Source organism: Argopecten irradians, chromosome 7 (genome assembly GCF_041381155.1).
Source record: "Argopecten irradians isolate NY chromosome 7, Ai_NY, whole genome shotgun sequence".
Taxonomy (NCBI): Eukaryota; Metazoa; Mollusca; class Bivalvia; order Pectinida; family Pectinidae; genus Argopecten; species Argopecten irradians.
The window spans coordinates 36767188-36786492 of record NC_091140.1 but is presented as its reverse complement, the minus strand read 5'-3'; the positions used below and the strand labels follow the sequence as shown (position 1 = coordinate 36786492).

The 19305-nt window shown below is 34.2% G+C and overlaps 2 protein-coding genes across 2 annotated transcripts; both read left to right on the top strand.

Annotated features, from left to right (window-relative positions):
• The first annotated feature begins 1685 nt into the window (after positions 1-1685).
• On the top strand, positions 1686-7039 carry LOC138328304 (heat shock 70 kDa protein 12A-like). The gene is made up of 5 exons (XM_069275048.1): positions 1686-1860; positions 3038-3392; positions 4682-4900; positions 5215-5383; positions 5843-7039. The coding sequence occupies exons 2-5, from the start codon at positions 3051-3053 to the stop codon at positions 6883-6885; spliced, it is 1773 nt and encodes a 590-aa protein (XP_069131149.1). The 5' UTR covers positions 1686-1860; positions 3038-3050; the 3' UTR covers positions 6886-7039.
• A 2694-nt stretch (positions 7040-9733) lies between these two features.
• Positions 9734-17563, top strand: LOC138328301 (heat shock 70 kDa protein 12B-like). Its single transcript, XM_069275046.1, has 5 exons — positions 9734-9965; positions 11271-11615; positions 14242-14460; positions 14729-14960; positions 15434-17563. The coding sequence occupies exons 1-5, from the start codon at positions 9957-9959 to the stop codon at positions 16480-16482; spliced, it is 1854 nt and encodes a 617-aa protein (XP_069131147.1). The 5' UTR covers positions 9734-9956; the 3' UTR covers positions 16483-17563.
• The last annotated feature ends 1742 nt before the right edge of the window (positions 17564-19305 follow it).

Genomic DNA, 19305 nt, shown 5'->3' with positions numbered 1-19305 from the left:
AATGTAAATAAACGGCTACACACAGAGATGTTTTTGTCTGTTGAGGCCTGGCACATCTATATATTACTTCCGTTTTCAATGACATAAATGCGGTTATACAGAAAAGGCATATTGTGCAATAGGTCGATTTGGGTCAGGTTTCTATACCGTGATATTTAAATACCTACTGTTCACCTGGGGTGCATTGTCTGTTGGGAATATCAGATTAACCGAATTGATATTTAGAAATTATAGATGCATTGTCATAAATAACAAGGATCTTGTTGCGTACAATTCTATCTATGTTGGCCAAAGGAAGGATGGGTATTTTTTCTGCTTAATTGGCCCGGTGTCGATCATTTCCTCCAAAATGTAATGTAATGTACACCATGGATAACGCACTATGATATCCCTTCAGTATTTTTCTGAGAAAGAGCGTTTACTATCTTCAATTCTTAAAATCCAAGATAGCTGCCTGTCAGCCATTTTGAATTTGGATCAATCTCAAAATGCAAGGGAGAAGCTACAAATGAAATACATGTATTTGAGTGAAATCTCTTCAGTACTTTCTGAGAAATAGCGAAAGCAAACTTCAACTGAATGTAGGACACAACAATAACCATCTACTATGACAAATGTATATGAGAATTCTTTATCAAATGCATCAAACTCTTCGATCATATCCTCAAGTGCACGCTGTGACGCGAAAATAAAATTATTTTACTTCCGTAAATCACAAAGTGGTGTTATAACGCATATGTTATTTCGAACCAACAATAAATACATCATATTGAATTGAAAGATGATTATTTTTTACCATATATAGATACTCCAAAATTCTTTAAAAATCAATTTTAACACAAAGCTCAGAACTTATATCTCCCAGGAAAATATGAGTATGAAACATCTTTTTGGAGAACGAAAGCTAAGCGCGAGGGAAGCACATAGTTACACTGGGGCCGCGGTGGCCAAGTGGTTAAGATGGTGGTTGAATAAAATTATTTTTTTTTTTGGAAAAAAAAAAAGATGTCACGACATGTTACCACAAGCCCTCCACCTCTTGGTCGCGAGTTTGAATCCCATGTGGACAGTTGTCAGGAACTGACCGCTGTTCGGTGGTTTTTCTCCGGGTACTCCGTCTTTCCTCCACCATCTAACCTGGCACGTCCTTAAATGACCCTGGCTGTTAATAGGACGTTAAACTAATAAAACCAAAAAAATGCATCGTATTAGTATTAAATGGCATAAATTTCCAGACTGTTCATTTTGTATTAATGGTTTCTACAGGTGACATTACAATCTTCCGAAAATCCTAATCAAATATATTTTTAACATCTACCCTAATTAACTTGTTCAATCGATATTGTGGACATTTATAGGAACTGACTTACATAAGCAACAAGAGTTGATTTTTTTATATTTGTTAATAGAGATACTGTTTTCAGATCCACCTACATGTATTTTTATTTTTACCAAAACCCAGATATACAAGGGAACTTAACGAGGAATTTACTATATAATCTTTAATTTGAATATTACATTTTAAACCCACATTGAATTAGTATTTATAATGTAAACATTTGCAATTATGAAAAATGAAACATTATTTAAATTAAAAAATATATATGGTATCTATTGTATACAATCTTTTCATATTCTAATAGTATCAAACTAGACCGGTTTATCGTATGAAATAGATAGCTCTACCCAGAGACTGGGCGAATGAGGACAAATGATTACTCAACCATACAGCGGCAAACACTATACCCAGAACAGTGACAATCTACCTATACCTGGAACAGTGATATGATACCTGGACAGGTGTGTCTACATAACCTGGAAACGACACGTGCGTCAATATTTATTCAGATAGCAGATAGGGTAAGTATTGCTATAAGGATACTTTATTAAAATTATGTTTTGTTTTTCATTATTTTGTAAAAGTATGTGAATTTGCATAATCATATTTTATGTTTAATGATTTACCGATTTATATTGATAACGTGTTCATGTTCACGTACATGGATATGTCTATGCAAATATTGCATTTGGTAATTGCTTCCTGGAATGTCTAGGTGTTATAAATATCGATACTCACGCGATTTAAATATCTATTTATGAAATAAAATGACGGGAACGGTTATGATTAAATAAAGCACAATGATCTAAAATATACAGTGAAGTTACCTAAAACGAAAGTACATCACTTACAGCCGCCATTTGCAAATTTTAAACGCACATAAAACTACACTTTAAACCTTTTGATTAGGAAAGATATCCTTTTTTTTTAGATTTGGCATCTTACTTTAATGCACCGTATTGCATAATTAAAATAGGATTACTTACCTTTCGTAGGAATATTATTCGAATGAGAACCAAAGTGAATGAACAGAATCCGAATGTATAGGAAATTCAATCATATATCTGCATTTTAAACAATATTCATGCCTAACTTTAATTCTTTTTTGTTGATGGTTGGTTGTTTATTTTGTCAGAAAATTCATGCCATATTAGCTATTACTAACAATATTATGTTCTGTAAGTAAAATAGAGTAAAATAAAAAATAAAAAATAAAAAAATAACTACTTTGATTTAGTGATTGAAGCAAACTGTTATGATAAAAAAACCATTTAGAAGGCGATTTCAATTTTTCAACACTAAAGATTATTATAACTACTGAATATTGATTTAACAAGCAATATAAGATTATCGGACTTTGAAACGTAAGTGTTGATCCATTACAAATGTGCTTAATAAAGGATTCATTTATGTCGAGAGATAATTCACTAGTTATTAACTTCGTATTGCAATATGCAATAATACAGCACACTTTTATCTATAGTACACATTATTTTAGATGAATGATTTTAAAAAGCATCAATGTCAAATCAAATGTCATATATTTACTCAACACATTTAGCACAGTCTTTTGTATGTACAGCGTAAAGAGATTTACTGAATGTGCATTGAATGTACTATTTATATGATAAAGTAAACAAATATAAATGCAAGAAGTTGAATATATGAAAAAAATACATTTTGTGTGAAATTCTTTAGTTGATGCAGAATTATGGATGCTCCACGTAAAGACCGCCTCTTGGTAGCCGCCATTGATTTCGGGACAACCTATTCCGGCTATGCCTTCTCGTTTTTAGCAGAATATGAAGAGGATCCGCTAAAGATACAACTCAATCAATCTTGGATAGCAGGAACTGGCGCTCTTATATCTGAGAAAACTGCTTCGTGTATCCTGCTTGACCCAGACAAGAAACTTGTGGCATTCGGGTATCAGGCTGAGGAAGATTACATCCAACTTGTCGAGGATTCTGAAGAGGATGACAACGATGACAGGATATATGAGAAATATTACTACTTCAGACGATTTAAGATGTTACTGCACAAATGTAGTGGGGTAAGTCAAAGCGGTTACAAGCTCGATGACCTGTATAGACCAACCAACTCAATGTTTGTCCATAGGCCACAGTGTTAAAGTTTTAGGATCAAAGTTTTGGGATCTACTACTAACACTTTTGGTTTTATTAGTGTAACGTCCAATTCATAGACAGGGTCATGTAAGGAAGTGCCAGATTTGTTGATGGAGGAAAACCGGAGTACCCGGAGAAAAACCACCATCTAGCGGTCAGTACATGGCAACTGACCCGAATGGAATTCGACATCGAGATCCAAGAGGTGGAGGGCTTGTTGTAATACCATGTCGAGACATCTGAACAACTCGGCCACCGCGTCCTCAATAACACTAGAGAGAAAATATGGGGTCCTTCAGCTCAAACTTCCACCCGGGTAGCCATTTTAAAATATAGTGTATTCAGCACTGAAAAAATCTGTTTTAGCTCTTCATTATCTCTATTGATAATTTGATACTAGATTTCAATTTGATTTTATAAATTTATCTCATTGTTACTTAGGGAAAATTATTTGTCAGAAAACATCGATACTTTCGTAACTAACATTCTACATACAGGGGCCATTGCGAAAATCCTTTTCGTCACGACGTCCTTGAATTCTGACTGACGTCACAATGGATTTCCAGCCAATGAAAAGCATTCCACGTTATAATACACTTGTGGCATATGCAAAATATTATATGGGCGAAGTCGTCACTTGATTTCATCTAGATTATGTAATAAAATCATAGTCGAAAAAGAAGAAAATATGAGTAAAAGCGTTTTATAATCATGAGACTGGTGAAAGAGAAAATGCGCCTATTGGTATCTGCATCGTTTATATGTCAGACTTCAAAGACGTATAAATAAAAAATAGCCAAAGTAATAATTATGAAGCTTGAAAGATTGAATACACGAAATCATGACGAAATGACAACATTGAATTACAATGTGAATTATGCCCAATCATAATGTACAGCTGTTAATGATTATTACTTTTCAATATTTCATTAAATATGTAGAAGTTAGGTATTTTGTAATAATCAACCCTAGAGAAGAGACCATATCTATCAACCATGAGATGTATTTAAGAGTACAACTAGATGGTATTCACAATTTATCAAAAGGATTTTAAAATAAATGTTTAAGTTACCAATATCTTCAATTTTGTATGTTCATGCATGCTAAAAGTAGTCGTGTTATTCTATTTCTGGTGTTTTTATACCATATGACATGCAACATGATTGTTGTGCATATAACAATTATTGAATTGAAGTGGTTTATTTTTACTTTTCAGGGACTGACCCGAGAAGCGATGATCGTCGATGAGACTGGGAAGAAGCTGTCGGCAATGTTGGTGATATCTCTGTCTATCGGCTACATGAAGGATCACCTCATGTCTCTCATCAAAAAGAGATGTATTGGGGTGGATGAGGACGATATCCACTGGGTGATCACCATACCGGCCATCTGGGAGGATTCCGCCAAACAGTTCATGCGGGAAGCTGCTGTCGATGTAAGTATATTTGTAGATGTTGCATTTATATCTAGTTTCTATTTGTCATGCTTAAATAGTTCATCTAATATATTTTGGTACTGTAAAGAACGTGAATTTCGAAAGATTTATTTACCAATTATTGACCTTTTCTGAGGTTAATTGGATGTTATACTAACCTAATGTTGTCTCGGCTTAAATTGTCATCTGTATTGATTAAGTAACTTCCATTAAATTATAATGGATTGTGTGCATAAACGCTCAAATTATTTATTCAGGGTAATAAACAATAATTTTTATCAATGTTACAAATACGTTTTAACGTTTCCTTACAGTGTGGCATTAAATCTGACCAACTGACCTTTGCACTTGAACCGGAAGCTGCGTCACTCTACTGTCAGTTAATGAAGACAGTGTTGGCTGAAGAGGAGACACCTGGCGCGAGAAAGAAGGGCTTCAGATCTTCCAGTTCGGGCGAGAAGTACATGATACTAGATCTGGGCGGTAAGTTTTACTTGTGATGTTTAGTCAGTTAATGTCAACATTTTAGACAGATAAGGTTTTATATCAGAATTACGAAAATAAAGCACGCAGATCAATCGTATTAAATAGCAACAGAAAAAATTGTGTAGATGAATGTTTTTAATAATAATAAAAAGTAAAAACACGATACAATAAAAAACAACAAAAAACCTAAAACAAAACAGATATTGTAAGAAATATTGAAGGTAAATGCATCAAGAATATGTACACTGATCAATTTTCTTTGAATAATTTGAGAAGTAATATTCGAGCTAGGTATATTTTAAGTTGAAGACAATATTTAGAAGATTACTGATATCAATGTTGTTTGAAGGCCACCTGAAATAGAAAGTTATTGGGGCTAATGTGTTTTGAAATACCTCATATAGATATCAATATTGGTACTATATCAATTTAAGATTGTTTTTTGTACTTATCCAGGAGGGACAGCTGATATCACGGTACACGAAAGAGAGGTGAATGAGTGTCTGAAGGAGATACACGAACCCTCGGGGGGTCCATGGGGAGGAACGGCTGTCGATAGAGAGTTCTTCGCATTTCTGTCCAAGGTCTTTGGAGGAAAAGCGATAGAACACTTCAAAAAGAAATGTATGTTTGACTATGTGGAGTTTTGTAGAAATTTCGAAATTAAAAAGCGAACAATAACAGCGGAAACAACTGGGAAAGTTGTCCTGAATCTTCCACCGTCTTTCAGAGACACTTTTGAAGAAAATTCAAATTTATCATTCAACGATGCGCTGAGCCGATCGAAATATTCAGACAATATCAGATGGGTAGGTGGCAAATTGAAAATAGATGCAGACGTTGTGAAAGGCTTCTTTGATGAACCGATTAAGGAAATTGTCAACCATGTTGGCATGTTGTTGAAAAAAGTAGGAAAGATCGACATGATCATGATGGTAGGAGGTTTCTCAGATTGTCCTCTTGTCGACAAAGCCATTCACGACAACTTTCCTGGTATTCCTATCTTGAATCCAAAAGACGCGGTCCTAGCGGTTTTGAAAGGCGCTGTGATATTTGGTCACAAGCCAATGGCGATTGTTTCAAGAGTCACAAGATATACATACGGCTATGAATCCTGGCCGAACTTTGACCCTAAGGTTCACCCACAAGAGCTGAAGGTGAAAGTGGGTGGTGTAGACTGTTGTAAGGGCGTCTTCCATCCTTACATTAAAAAAGGCACTGAGATAAAATGTGGCGAGTACATTACTTCAGCACATCGGCCAGTATCTGATAATCAAAAAGACATGGCCATCCGTATTTACATATCAGAGAAAAAGGATCCTAAATATATCAAGGACCCGGATGTGCGACATCTTGGAACTCTCAAACTTCCTCTTCCGGAATTCAAGCCAGGATCGAAAAGACGAGTACAAGGACGCCTTCACTTTGGAGCTACAGAGGTCATGATTGAGGCCGAGAATGAGGGAGTAATTTACAAGGCAACCTTTGACTGCTTGTGAATATATGACGCTCTCCTTGTCTATTTTGGTATCAGCTATACATACATTGTGGCTCAACTGAAACAGGAAAACATATCTCAAAAACATATGTTTGCAATATGAAACTATCCGTTTAGATTTAAGATTAAAAATAAAGTGAACGTGTTTTTGCTGATTCCATTTTGTGTGGATTTAAAGAGTACTTTTTAAGTATTATATGCCCTTGAGGGTATGTATTAATTGTGACGTCATTATTTTAGGCTTTTTCTCTGAAAATTATGACCTAGTGCTCATAAACACATGACAATGCAATCAATATCTAAATGATAATTCATTCAGATTTTTGTGCTATATCTCCATAACATAAAAATATATTCAAGTTAATCCATAAATAAGCAAATATTTAGTACAAGCCAAATCCAACTCTCTCATAAAATGGAGTTTTTTAAGTTATGGCGATTTGTGCCTAAAGCTCAAAAATACATATGTACAATGAAATGTGTTTTAACTAAACTCTTGACCAGAAGTTATATTGTAGCCACTTATCAACCTAAATATCCATGTACATATAAAGTTTATTATCATGGAATTGTTTAAATTATTCATATGGTGATTGGCATCAAATAATTGATTGAAATTCTAAATCTGATATGACAGATTTATTCTTTGCTATGTTAATTAACCAATATATTGCTAAATCATAAATGAAAATGAATGATAGACACATTTTTAAGTGAAAGAACAAAAGAGGATAAGGGACAAAATGCGGTTTGCCACAAAATGTTCCTTATAAATTCACAAAATTATTATAAATTTATACAAGTACTCGTAATGATATAAACAAAACAACATTACGTCAATTTTCTGGTATACTTAATGATAATATGTATTAAGCATTATTATTGAGCATTATTTATATAATGGGGTACGTTTTGTAATATAAATCATATACTGTAAAAGTGGAAATTTTTGCGAGGTGGGATTTACGATAACTACGCGAAGGTCGCTTGATCGCGAAAATTTTCCCCTCGCATAATATTTGTATCTTTGAACTTTATTTTTAAAAGTGTAAAAATGTATCTATCGCAAAAATAAAAACACCGCGAAAGCTGCATTCCTACAAACCGCAAAATAAAGCACTGGCGAAAATACCCACAATTACACTAGTCGTTTTCTTGTAAAATTCGATAGTTCGTATTTATATAGACCGGTACCTTAAAGATTCTCCATCGCCGACAGACCATACATGATACTCATTATTTGAACATGAATTGATGTTTAATCGTTTATATATATGTCTGATTAATACAATCTGAATCTGATGATATAAAGTAATTTATTTTGCTTTTGGTGCATGCGCAGTCAGAACTTCATTCTATATAGAACATAGTAGCACGGTTTTTTTGGGATGCAATTAATTATTTCTAATATTTTTATCTTAAGGTAAAATTAAAAGCTCAAACTTTCCAATGGTGGTAATGGTGTAAAGTAAGTAACTTTTATAACTGAAGAAAAATACCAAATCGTCTGATCCTGTTTTTGATAGTGAAAAAATACCTTTTGTCAGCGGTGGAGCATCTTTAACATGCATAATTCTGTAAAACATTTTGTCTTCAAGACTTATTCTTCATTAGATTGTCTTTGAATATTGTGATTTTCAAGTGCAATAAAAAAGAATGAAAATGGCTTTCTCTATCCACTAAAATAATGCATGATCTTAATATGTTCATTGCAGATTTTTGTTGTGTTATATCTTCATAACATAAAAATCTATTCAAGTTAATCCTTACAAATCAATTTACTAAAGATAATCTCTGCAATTTACAAAATTTATTTTGGGACTATTTTTTTGTCTATGAAATCATTCTTCGCTATTTCAGCTAATCCAGAGCGACGTTTCAAACGGCGACGCTATTTTTTCCTTTATGGACTGATAAAGTAAATTTTGATGCCAATAAAAATGCCCGTTACAAAATTGAATTATATAACCACCAACCCGTTACCTCTGAATCGCTAATTCAAATACCAACTGGAGCAGTTGCCAGGTAGTGACCGCTGGTTGGTGACTTTCGTCCGACTCCTTAATATGGCACGTCTGCAATGGATGACAATAAGACTTTAATCAATCAAACTGAGGACTTATTGCCCCGAGGTATATATACTTCTACTACTTTTGCTTTCAATAACTCGCTAACGTAGAGGAAGGCAATGTTGGCTGAGGCCATGTAATACTTTATTAAGCAAAACGATATCAGGAATAGTGTTTTACTGATTAATGCATCTGGTTCAAATATGACCATCATTATAAATCTCCCGAATAAAAAATGAAGCTAATCAGGAAATCAAATAAGTAATTAAGAAATCAGATAAGTAATCAGGGAATTGGACAAGTAATCATGGTAATCGAATAAATAATCAGGAAATGGTATCAGTAATGATCAATGAGTGGGGGAATTTAAAGGTCAAATTGACCGTTGAAATGCATAATAATCCATTTTGAATCATTTATTATGTCAATAAGTCATTGGTAATCGAATTGGTGGCCAGGAAATGGAATAAACAATCAGAAAAATCGGATAAATAATCAGAACATCGAATGACATGGAATAAGGAACTAGGTATTAGGATTCAATTTCATGATGATATTTTTCATGTGTATAGTATAAAAATATAGGTTTTTTTTATTTACGGGTTGTCGCGACCACGTGGTTATGAGTAAATTCCTTCGTTACATTTTGTGACACGGATCATTCTCAGAGAATATATGTTGGTGATTACCTAGCCGAGACAAAGGTTTTAAGCTGCAAAAACATGCAATAAAACAATTCGATTACACACAAGTAAAAAAAATAATCGTATTCAATATATGGTGTATTAATGTCATTAGCTACATATAATCACTACGTGCCCATTGAAATATAACTTAAAGCTAAAATGAAAGTGGTATTTACAGTCTATCTTAATATAGCACTTACTGCTAAGCTATTCATAACAATTCAACCGAAACAACAACGCTCAGCGGGACATTTAACACCGTAGTCCCATAATGATATTCTACGGGTAACTGCGCATGTGTTCATAGTTTGTAGTGAATGGATTGTGTAAGTATTGATTGTTTTAAAATATTTTGTTTATTTCGAGACATTTTATTTTATTTATATTTAGATCTAGATAACTAGTACTAGATTAGCCACGCTGGTCTTCACTGATACCGGTATCCAAGGGTTTAAAGTGACACTACACCCTTGCGGTATCCTACCTAAACTGACCCGGAAGTGAAATCAATTGTTATTTATTATCAAAATAATCAATGGACACGTGTGAACCATGTAATTAAGAAAGTGCTTTTAAATCTATTATGAATGCCCATACTTGCGTGAAAGGCTCCAAATTATGGACTACACCTTTGCTATTATAAACTGTGTAGAAAGCTTACCGAAAACGAAAGTAGAAAGCAAATAACCACCATTTGTAAATATTTCAAATCAAATGAACATTTACCTACGAAATAAGATGAGGAAATAAGAATCACTTTGTTTAAAATTTCAGAAATGTATGTAAGTCAGACTAGAATTATTGTATCTTTAGAGCTTACGTATTAGATGGCTAAATATAATCCACAGATATAAGCTATATGCAATAAGCCTAAGAGGAAGAAGTGAATTAGTGTCCAGATGGCATTGAATCATACACAAAACATGTGTTATTGTTATCTAAATCTGTTACGTGAACTTCCTGGAACCATAAATTTTAAATATATTTATATATCTACGATTTTCGATATGTAACATTTTGTTTTTTCTGAACAATGACTGATTGGTTACATACTATTATACACCATAACTAATCATTTGACATTAAGGTTTAAGACCCTGTTTAAACTAGTGATTTTTTGTATGTCAATGTATCACTTCTAAGGTGTACGGTGTACTTATACATAATTTAGTTTTATATACTGATTCTATGCATCCGTCCTAACCTTAGATATCACTGTTGACTCGTACATTGTTGTGTTTGTAAATTTTGGCAAAATTTGCAAAAAAAGTTCATTTTTTGTTGCAAGTCCACAGGGTTCAGCACATATTTGTGTCACAAAATAAAAATGTCATTATTTTAACTAGTGTTTATAGCATGTAGTGGGAGCGATGATTTGACCGGATTCGACTTTATACAAGCATACACGTTTATTCCTTTTTGACCTTGTTAGGAAAACGACATCTGTAGATTATATGATGCAAATATTTAGAATGTGATGATAAGTGTAGTATTGTGACGGTAAGCTATTAACTTTTGTTACTCTACAAAATTATCAATATCCTTTTACATTCCCATTTAAGAACGCAAAAGTTGTTTCGGAAAGGTAGTGGGTCTTATTTCAAAATATTGGTTTTAATTCAATAATGCAGGCAATGGAACCAGAGGCTCCTCGTAGAAACCGCCTCCTGGTAGCCGCTATTGATTTCGGGACAACCTACTCCGGATATGCCTTCTCATTTGTGGCAGAATATAATGAAAATCCTTTAAAGATACAACTGAATCAAGCATGGATTGCTGGAAATGCCGTCTCGGAGAAAACAGCCACATGTGTTCTCCTAGACCCAGACAAAAAACTTGTGGCATTCGGGTATCAGGCAGAGGACGAATACAACCAACTTGTCGAGGAGTCTGACGACGATGACGACGATGAAAGGAAATACGAGAGATATTACTACTTCAGACGATTCAAAATGTTATTATACCAGTCAGATGAGGTGAATATATTATTTATATTTACGATATAATATGAAATATTCACATCTTTCTCTTCTTCGACTTTTCAACGCCTGATTGTGTATACACAGTCTATTAAGCATTGCGACCGTGGCGATCATAGCTGCCAGCTTTATTCTGTCTAAAATTTTTTAAAAAATTGTAAATATAAGACTTGTTATCTTAAAACTATCTATGCATGACCGATGAAACAGGTAATTGTTAATTGTATCTTTTTATCTTTTCTTCAGATACGTTTTATGGGTCAATTACAGAACACAGGAAAAAGCCAAATTTAAACTCGCCAAAATTTAACCACCCTATTTTGATACAAAAACGGCAAAATTTCCCGACACCAAAAAATATCCCAATTTACGGTATTAGGGATCAATATCCCAAAGACCAAGCAACAATTTTTCTATCACACTGACACCGTCTCACCGCGAAGAACTCACGAAAATTCCATATAATACAGTATCTGACATACTGTACAACAGCTAATTTTCGATGCGTCTTAACTTCGCGTTTTCATGCTGAGAGCTTTTTATACGTTTGTAATCTAGACGTATAAAGTTCTGTTTTAACCTGTGTTTCAAACGTTTTTGTGGAGATTTGTTTTCGTGATTTTTTTTTACAATAACTTTTTTTGATATTTTATTGCATAAAGCATTTTACATATAAACAACTTGTACATAATCATCAATCACTTACTTACTCATCTTTATTTTTTGTAAGCATTTTGTTATATGATCATCTTAAATACAACATATTATCGCACAAATATTTCCTTTCATTGTACACATATTTCTCATTCTCTCTCATTTTATTAAAATCGCACTAATACTATCATTCTCTCTCTCATTCAATACTATTATCTTTAATTCAACACAATATATAATATTTCTGTAATAATAATTAGGTTGTATATGTTTGCATCACTCGCATTCTAATTCTCTCATTCTATTACAATCACACTTCATTACTTCGTAATAAATTTTTCCAGTGCCCCATTCAATCCAAAAATGTTTGCTGTTCTGATCAAATTAATTTTAGTTTGTCTGAATATAAAATTGTCAACATGATCGATGTCTTGATATTTAATAATTTTTTTTTCGTCCGCAAAATTTAAATGCACGCCATAATAGGTTTGTGTGCAGTAAACATTCCTGTTGTTTTAAGTATTGAACATATACATGTACATCCTCGACACTTCAGGGGTTGATACTTCAGGGGTTCCGATCACATACGATCTCTACATCCCTTGACTATCTCATAGCAAAACTGGAGGCAACCGGACAGAACAGGTAATTTAGTTCTTTGATGTACATCAAAAGAGATGTATAACGGTACACTGTGGTTGACTGTGTGGCTTTGAATTTGGACGTCGCTCTCTCTGTAGTCTTCAAAGGAAATCTTTGCAGGTCTGTGATTGGTCAGAAATTTTCTTCTGAACTGCCTTCAGTTTAAGTATGAGATAGTCCAGGGGTGGATATAACGTTAGTTATGGTAACCCCTGGAGTATCGAGGATGAGATATGTACTACGCGTTAGAAAGTTATGACATGCTGACAATCGTCACAGTCATTCGTGATACAAATTAAAAAGATAATTTAACAAATCAGAATATTTTCGCGTTTTATGGAATATTTCAACAGCTAACTAATTTAAGGTACTATATGCATTTGAATTATTTATTTATACAATTCATAAATATCTGCATGTATGACTCGAATTCCAGTTAAAAGTACATATTCATATAGTTCCAAAATTAAATCACTTCGAAAATAAACTATTTCACAATATTTGATTTCCTTTGTTTCACTTCACATATGTATAATATGCGCATATGAAATCCCATCCTCGATACTCAAGGGGTTCCGATCACTTACTATCTCTACACCCCTGGGCTATCTCATAGTAAAACTGGAGGCAACAGAACAGGTAATTTAGTACTTTAATGCACATCAAAAGAGCCGTATAACTGTTCACTAAGGTTGACTGTGTGGCTTTGAAGTTGCGCGTCGTTCTCTCTGTAGTATCCAAAGAAATTTTTGCTGGCCTGTAATTGGTTCAGATTTCTTCCTCTGAGCTGCCTTCAGTTTTACTAGGAGATAGCCCAGGGGTGATCGGACCCAACAGTTTGGGATTATTTTAGGGTCAAAAGATCAATTTCAAAGGTCACAATTACTAAAAATAGTTTGTTTTGGCAAATGTTGGATATTCAGACAGACGATAGCTTAAGAAGGGATTGATGGATTACGTTACAACCTTGTATCTGATGAGGTAACACAATTAGGGATTGCTTTTGGGGTCAAAAGGTGAACAACAAAGATCACTATTACTAAAAATAGGTTAATATGATAGCTTCTGAGGACTGTATTATTCGGCAATATTCAAAAGCTTGTTAAGTTGTAGTTCGTATAGAAACTAGTTCACCTTATCTTAAGGACTGATCATTAAGACAATGATTGAGGAGGGGTTAACAAAGGAATACCACATACTTAACACTGTTGGCCAATCAATGAATGGAACGAAGACATTTTTTGTAGGTCTGTACTAGGCAACCCTCCAGCTGACCAATCAAAATCTATATGAAAGAAATGTAAAAGTATACCATTATTGTTTTAAGGGCCTGACCAGGAAGACAATGATTGAGGATGAGACTGGGAAGAAGCTGTCGGCCATGTTGGTGATATCTCTGTCTATCGGCTACATGAAGGATCACATCCTGTCTCTCATCAACAAGCGATGTATCGGGGTAGATGAGGAGGATATCCACTGGGTGATCACCATACCGGCCATCTGGGACGATTCCGCCAAACAGTTCATGCGAGAAGCTGCCGTTAATGTACGTACTTTGTTGATATTATATTCATCTAGTTTGTCATGATTTGTAGCGATTATTAACTTAAACATTCCGTTTGATATATGTTGATAGTGTTAAATACGTGAGATCTATTAACCAATTATTAACCTTTGTTGAGGATAATAGGGTGTTATATGAACCTGGTAGACTCCAATAATAACCGATGACAGTGAATATTTATATTAACTCAGTGTTAAAGGGACAATGAAGTTGCACGTTTATAGTCAAATAAAACATCTTTTTCCCACAGTGTGGAATAAAATCTGACCAACTGTCCTTTGCTCTCGAACCGGAAGCTGCGTCACTCTACTGTCAGTTGGTGAAAGTAGTTTTAGCCGAGGAGGAGACTCCTGAAGATCACAGTTCGAAGAGACAAGGAGTGGTCTTAGATGAGGACCACATGCCTCAAAGTGCTGGTCTGAAGAGGAAAGAATTGCGATGCTCAAAGCACGGCGAGAAATGCATGATACTCGACCTCGGAGGTAGGCATTTGATGAATAGGAAATGGGGGTTCTTCGTCACCCCAGTCCCTTCCTCTATATTTATACTAAATCCCTCCCTGGCGGGATGGATTGGTGAGGGATCAGTGAGGGATGAGGGACTGACCTCTTGACCTTTCATAGGAATTTCATGTGGGAGGTTGACCTTTATTGAGATCATCTTGTTTACATATGTGGAGGGACCGGTGCTATTTTTATGTGCATTGCGTCAGCCCTTCTGTAATCCTCCTAACAGGTCGAACCTGTCGCTGATCAGTGCCTAAGTATACAATGAATGTACACTAATACGAGTAGTGATTATCGACATCTGTGACAGTAAGCGAGACAAACCAAATTATTCAATAATTCTATCTTGTAAAATAAACGATGAATTGGTAGTCATATATAACAATACATTGTGATATTAAATGTCTATGCTGTTGTTATTGCAACACAAATGTATTATCATTAAACAGGGGGAACAGCTGATATTACAGTACACGAACTTCAGGCGAATGACAGTCTGAGGGAGATACACGAACCCTCGGGGGGTCCTTGGGGAGGAACGGCTGTTGACAGGGAGTTCTTCACATTTCTGGGCAACGTCTTTGGAGAAAAAGCGATAGAAAACTTCAAAAAGAAATGTATGACGGACTTCGTTGAATTTTGTAGGGATTGGGAAATGAAAAAACGAACAATTGGAGTAAATACAACTGGGAAAGTGGTTTTGAAACTCCACACGACATTCAAGGAATCCGTCGAAGAAAACTCAAACGTTTCTTTTGAACAAGCGTTGAGAAACTCCAAATACTCAGAAAAGGTCGCTTGGACTAAGGGGAGATTGAAGATAGATGCCGAAGTTATGAAAGGATTTTTTGAGGCACCGATACAGGAAATTGTCAATCATGTCGGTAACATGTTGAAAAAAACAGGAAGGATCAACATGATTATGATGGTAGGAGGTTTCTCAGACTGCGAACTGGTTGACAGAGCCATTCACGACAACTTCTCGCGTATTAAAATTTTAAATCCAAAAGATGGCGTACTTGCGGTTTTGAAAGGCGCTGTGATATTTGGTCACAAACCAATGGCGATTGCGTCCAGAGTTGCGAGATATACATACGGCTACGAAACCTGGCCGAAATTCAATTCCGAAATCGACCCAGAGGAGTTGAAAGTGGAACATGATGAAGAAGAATATTGTCGAGGAGTCTTTCAGCCGTTTATTCATAAAGGAACTGAAATAAAATGCAATGAATGCATCACTTCCACGCATCGACCAATTTCCGATGATCAAAATGATATGGCGATCCACATCTACATATCTCAAGAAAGGGATCCGAAATACATTACGGATCCGGATGTACGACATCTTGGAACTCTCCAGCTTCCGCTTCCGGAATTCAAACCAGGATTACTAAGAAAAGTGCTTGGACGTTTTCATTTTGGAGCTACAGAAGTGATCATTGAGGCAGAAGATATTGAAACTGGGAACCTTCACAAGGCAACATTTGACTGTCTTTGAAAACTTTACTCTCAACTGTAATCAATGTTTGTCTCATTTACAGAGTGTCCCAAATACATGTTCCGAGTTTGACACTTTATAAAAAGTCTTTCAATAGAAGAAGAATTTGATGTTTATACTATAAGAAAGGTAATGATCTGCGTTGTACAAAAATATATTTAACAACATGGCTAAATATTTATCATAATACTTGTATTGGAATTCATGAGAAAGTCACGATTTTGTTATTTTGCAATTTGTTCAGGGAAGTTGATAACTTTCAGTGAAAGAATGTGTTTGAAGTGTCCAACCTACTTTTCGATGACGTCATCACACGTAATGATGATGTAATCAGTACATGTGCCCTATATAAAGTTAAATTAGGATGCTCCTGCTCAAAAGAATTTTGAATTTTCAAAAAAGGTTTAGTATTATAAAAGTGTTAACCTGTCAAAGACAGGATACCATGTACATGCAATTTTTGCTGTGTAGAAATGTTCTTTGTTTTTCGTGGTTGTTAAGGAAACACGAATATATAAACAACGAATCAAGATTCGTATATCATTATTATTATAATTGTTCAATCGGCGAACCACGGATATTTCTACTCGTGGAATGATTTGGAAGCTTAAACCCACGAAAGAACGTTCCCAAGAATATTTCATGTTTTATAGTAGAGTAAAATCAATTATCTTTTATGGTCTAACGAACATCTCTAAGGTGTGGCTATGGCATTTTTAATGCCGTGTGATGTAAATGTGCTTATGCAAAAGTTGATTAACATTTTAACGGTTTAAAATGGGAAATCCAATTCATGTACTATAAATCTGAAAGTTATATCCAACGTTATTTTTATATATAATTATGCAAATCATATTTATTGCAATGTGAAGTGTAAATGATCTCTTTCATACCTCCCTTTTAAAAAAAAATCCTCAAAGTGTTCATATCATATATATTGAAAGAATTTATACATATACTGTGTTCATTTCTCTCTTTCATTTTACAGTAGTTGGATTTCATGTTATATCGTACGATATTTTGTGCTCCTAGTATAACCTGTGTTGTTTTGATATATAATCTTGTAAAGACTAACAATTCTGAACCAGATTAAACTTATTTACTAAACTTGATAATTCCACTAAAAAATATTTTTAAGCAATAGTGGGCATTTAATAATATCTTAAGCTATGTTATATTTTTCTAGGAAAAGAAAAGGAAAAAAAAAAAAAAGTCGATAAAATGATATTATTGACATTGCTTATGCATATGAATGCATAGACAGACATGTCAATTCAGTATTTTATCTCTATGGAATAGGCTCTATGTGTTATACTATTTCAACATATCCTATCTATACATATTTTATATGACATCATATGTGCATGTGATTATGGACATTTGTCGGGTGAATTTATACCAACATGTTAAAATAGAATAAGAATTTGGTTTCACAAGGTTGGTATAATGCCATATTGATCGAGTAGGTAGAGTGAAAGCAATAGATGGTGTTAACGCCACCTAGTGAGTAGATTATTAGGAGTTGATCCCCCTGACTATGCTTTATGCCTTGACAGACCGGGTACTGTTAACCAACAATAATGATTACATAATGATATGAAGGAGACATTTGCATACAATGTCAATCACATTTTATAAAAATGTCATAATTGTTCTTGTTTGAAACATTTTCCAATTTTACAAAATGGTAAAGCAGCACTTCTCCTCTCCACCACTTGATTAACAACATACAAATCTGCACAGAGTTTGAAAAAGCAAATCAGTGTTACCAACCCGAAATATTTGAAGAAACCTCCGTATTAAAATATGAATATTAATAAATGTAAATCTTAGTATGCGAGTAGCTCTAAAAGAAAATTTATTCATTAGATTGTCTTATATTATGTTTGATGTAGCATTTATCGCGACTGCTCTTGTTAAATTATTCAGTAATAATGCATTTCCAACAAAGTTTATATGTGTTTTATCGGAGAATATTTTTATCATTTGTACAATGTATGTGTAATTTCTTATTAATAAAGTTGATTTCTATATAGAAATCGACGAATAATATGAAATTAAAAACCATAATTAAGAAGATGAATGGCAGCGTAAAGATCGCAAAAATAATAGCATGGCCAAAATTGTACGTATACAAATGTGTTCAGTATAGTAGTGACTATACCGCACAGTTTACAGTCGTGTTTACACCATTTTAATAAAACCGGAACTGCACTGGGACCGCAACGTATAGAGCGTCATCTTTTTCAGCGAAAGGGGGACGTAACTGACAAATGTTGCACGTGTCTCGTTATAGATACTGTACACACGTAGACATTTTCGCGCGTGGATATTTCGCTGAGCTGGTTGCGGTGTAATAATTTTCGCGATATGTTTTTTCATATGTCAAAAAATGTACTTGCTGATATTTTTGCGGGTAGAAATTTTTCGCGGATATTTAACAAAATCAAATTGAGCGAAAATTTTCACGCTGCGAATAATTTGCTCTTTACAGTATATCAGAGGCAGCATGTTTTTATCTCCAATTAAAAAAAATTGATATAGTACAATGTTTGTACCTTTTGATATTGAAGAACAAGAGCAGCCGTTTAAGTCATTATTTAATAGTGCTCTATTGACCATATATTCATAACATTAACATCTATTGATATCTTTGTACAATTGAGTATATTGTTAATTTGAATGAATAAGAATATAAGAAAGTCATTTACTTGTGTTGTATTCTTTTCAAATGTTTCCGACATTAGATGCTTTCCAACTACAACAAGTGCTTCCTGACCAAAGAAAATAAAGACAAAGCATTATAATAACAACTAGCACACA